At 43.7% G+C, this 2,457-nt stretch overlaps 1 protein-coding gene across 1 annotated transcript; it reads left to right on the forward strand.

Moving 5' to 3' along the window:
• Positions 1 to 1,149: 1,149 nt before the first annotated feature.
• On the forward strand, positions 1,150 to 2,250 carry LOC311122142 (olfactory receptor 11A1-like; the record flags this gene model as incomplete). Its single annotated transcript, XM_084196545.1, has 1 exon — positions 1,150 to 2,250. One exon carries the CDS (start codon positions 1,150 to 1,152, stop codon positions 2,248 to 2,250), a length of 1,101 nt encoding a protein of 366 aa, XP_084052671.1.
• Positions 2,251 to 2,457: the final 207 nt, after the last annotated feature.

A 2,457-nucleotide genomic window follows, 5' to 3' on the forward strand; every position in this document is an offset into this window, starting at 1 on the left:
TATACAGGAGCAGCTGCCTTCTTGGCCAGGTATCCCTTGGAAAAAACTCAGGTTGGCATTTATTGTCATGAAGGCAGCTCTGCAGAGTGGTCACTAGCTGGCACAGCCACAAAGTCATAAAATCTGATTTTTATATATATATCTTTGCGTGATTTCCTGGATATAAATGGATATAAAACGTTGTTTCCTGAGGTTTCAAATGCTTTGACTATCAGCCAGAAACTGCATTAACATATTTCGTCAGCCTTGATACATAAGCTACTGCTGTTTTATAGTTATTTTCTTCAAGTGAAACAAGGTCAGGTGGTTTTCAGATGATCACATCTGTATTACTTAACATTATACATTTGTTTTTTCTTTGAATAAAATTAAACATGTTTTTAAAACGAATCTATTGTCGTGAGAATTGTGAATAGTTGTATTTCTGTTATGAAATTGTCTTCAGTATTTCTAGTCTTTCATTCTGTGTTTACTTCCAATTGAAGCAAAAGTGTTCTGGTTAGATTTTGCATTGACATAATGAACCCATATTATTTTATGCTCAACGTAATCTATAAAAAAAATGTTTAGAAAAAAAAAAAAAAAAAAAAAAACATTTGTAAAGTGGTTGTCCCACTGGCTATCATAAGGTAAATGCACCAATTTGTAAGTCGCTCTGGATAACAGCGTCTGCTAAATGACGTAAATGTAAATGTAATGTAAATGTAAGCTGTGTAAATGATTGCTTTCAGGGTTTATTCATAAAGTGATTGCGCTGTCACATTGTTAGACATAATAATCTATGCCATACAATGCATTGCTCTTGAATAAACATCAATCATTTGATGTCTTGTGTTGTTGTAATTTTCATGGAGATATTTTTACTATTATTATTTATTATCATACCAACGAATATCAATGAATAACCTAAATATTGAGCCATCGATATAGCGTTTTTACAATTTGAGTGGATTCTAAATGTAGCATACATGATGCCATGTTTCTTTGCGAGAAAATAGAGAGAGAGAGAGAGAGAGAGAGAGAGCGAGCGAGAGAGATAGAGAGAGAGAGAGAGAGAGAGAGAGAGAGAGAGAGAGAGAGAGAGAGAGAGAGAGAGAGAGAGAGAGAGTATAAAGTAGGCAAGATGTGTTTTAGCCTCATAAATTCATCATGAATTCCACTCAGATGTTCAACCGCTCGGGTCCATGCGATGCACATACTTTTGACAACGGAACGGAAGAAGACCACCACAACTTCGACCTTGAAGGCTGCCTTTTTTTGTTCATATTGCCATATGATGCGGTAGTTAATGTGCTTGCTTTTGTTTTTTCAATACTCACAAGCATCTCTTTGGCTGTGAACGGATTCACTTTGTTGGGACTGAGACACTCGGAGGACCTGTCTTGGGAGCCACGCTACGCCCTGCTGAAGAACTTGATTCTGAGTGACATGGTGCAAACCATCAATTTGGGCCCCTTTGTGACCCACTGCTTACTGCAGAGAAGCACAATGAACTTTGACACCTTGTGCCTCCTCCAGTATTTCACCGGCAGCGTCTGCATCTTTAGCAGCCTCATCACCATCACCTGCATGGCCATTGAGCGCTACCTGTATGTGTGCCATGCCCTCCACTACCTGTCCATCATCACCCCACTGCGCCTTCGCCTCACGGTCGGCCTCACCTGGGTCTTGTCCATTAGCGTTGGCTGCATTAACGTCACCCTGCTACACCAGGGGAAGGGGGAGTATGGTACAGCAACCTCTGGACTCATATGTGAGCCTGACATCGTGGAACAGCACATGGGCTTCCCCAGGGTAGCGGCTATCACCCGCAAGCTGGTGGGCTTCATCCTCACCCTGCTCTGCCTCCTCAGCTACTTCTTTGCCTATGTGCGGATTCACCAGAACGCCCGCGACGCTGTGGTGCCCTTCAACATGGTGAACAAGCGGGCACGCAACACTGTGCTGTTCTACGGTGGGATGCTGTTCCTGCAGCTACTCCCTATGTTCCTTAAGATCACCTCAGATGCTCTGTGGGAGCTGGAGGGCACAGGGGCCATGATGGCCCCCCTGACTGCCCCCTCTGGGGCTGGGCCCTCACTGTCAACTGGAACTGTGCACATCTCTCTTCTAATTATCATAATCATAACACCCTGTATCAATCCAATAATCTATGGCATTTGTCATTGGGAGGTGCGTCAGGCACAGTTCAGACTCTTCTGGTGGAAGGGCGAACGCCCTGAGCTGGAGCTGGAGCTTGAAAGGATGTAGGTGAGGTCACAGCACAGGGCAGGTGTGTTTGAGTGAGGCAGGGGAGAGCTGGGAGAGGGGTCTCCCAGATATGGCAGCTGAGGAGAGGGACGATGAGATGCATTCAATTTGGAAGGAGCCATAACATATTTCGTCAGCCTTGATACATAAGCTACTGCTGTTTTATAGTTATTTTCCTCAAGTGAAACAAGGTCAGGTGGTTTTCAG

Source organism: Coregonus lavaretus, assembly GCF_964263955.1.
Source record: "Coregonus lavaretus genome assembly, contig: HAP1_SCAFFOLD_1082, whole genome shotgun sequence".
NCBI classification, from domain to species: domain Eukaryota; kingdom Metazoa; phylum Chordata; class Actinopteri; order Salmoniformes; family Salmonidae; genus Coregonus; species Coregonus lavaretus.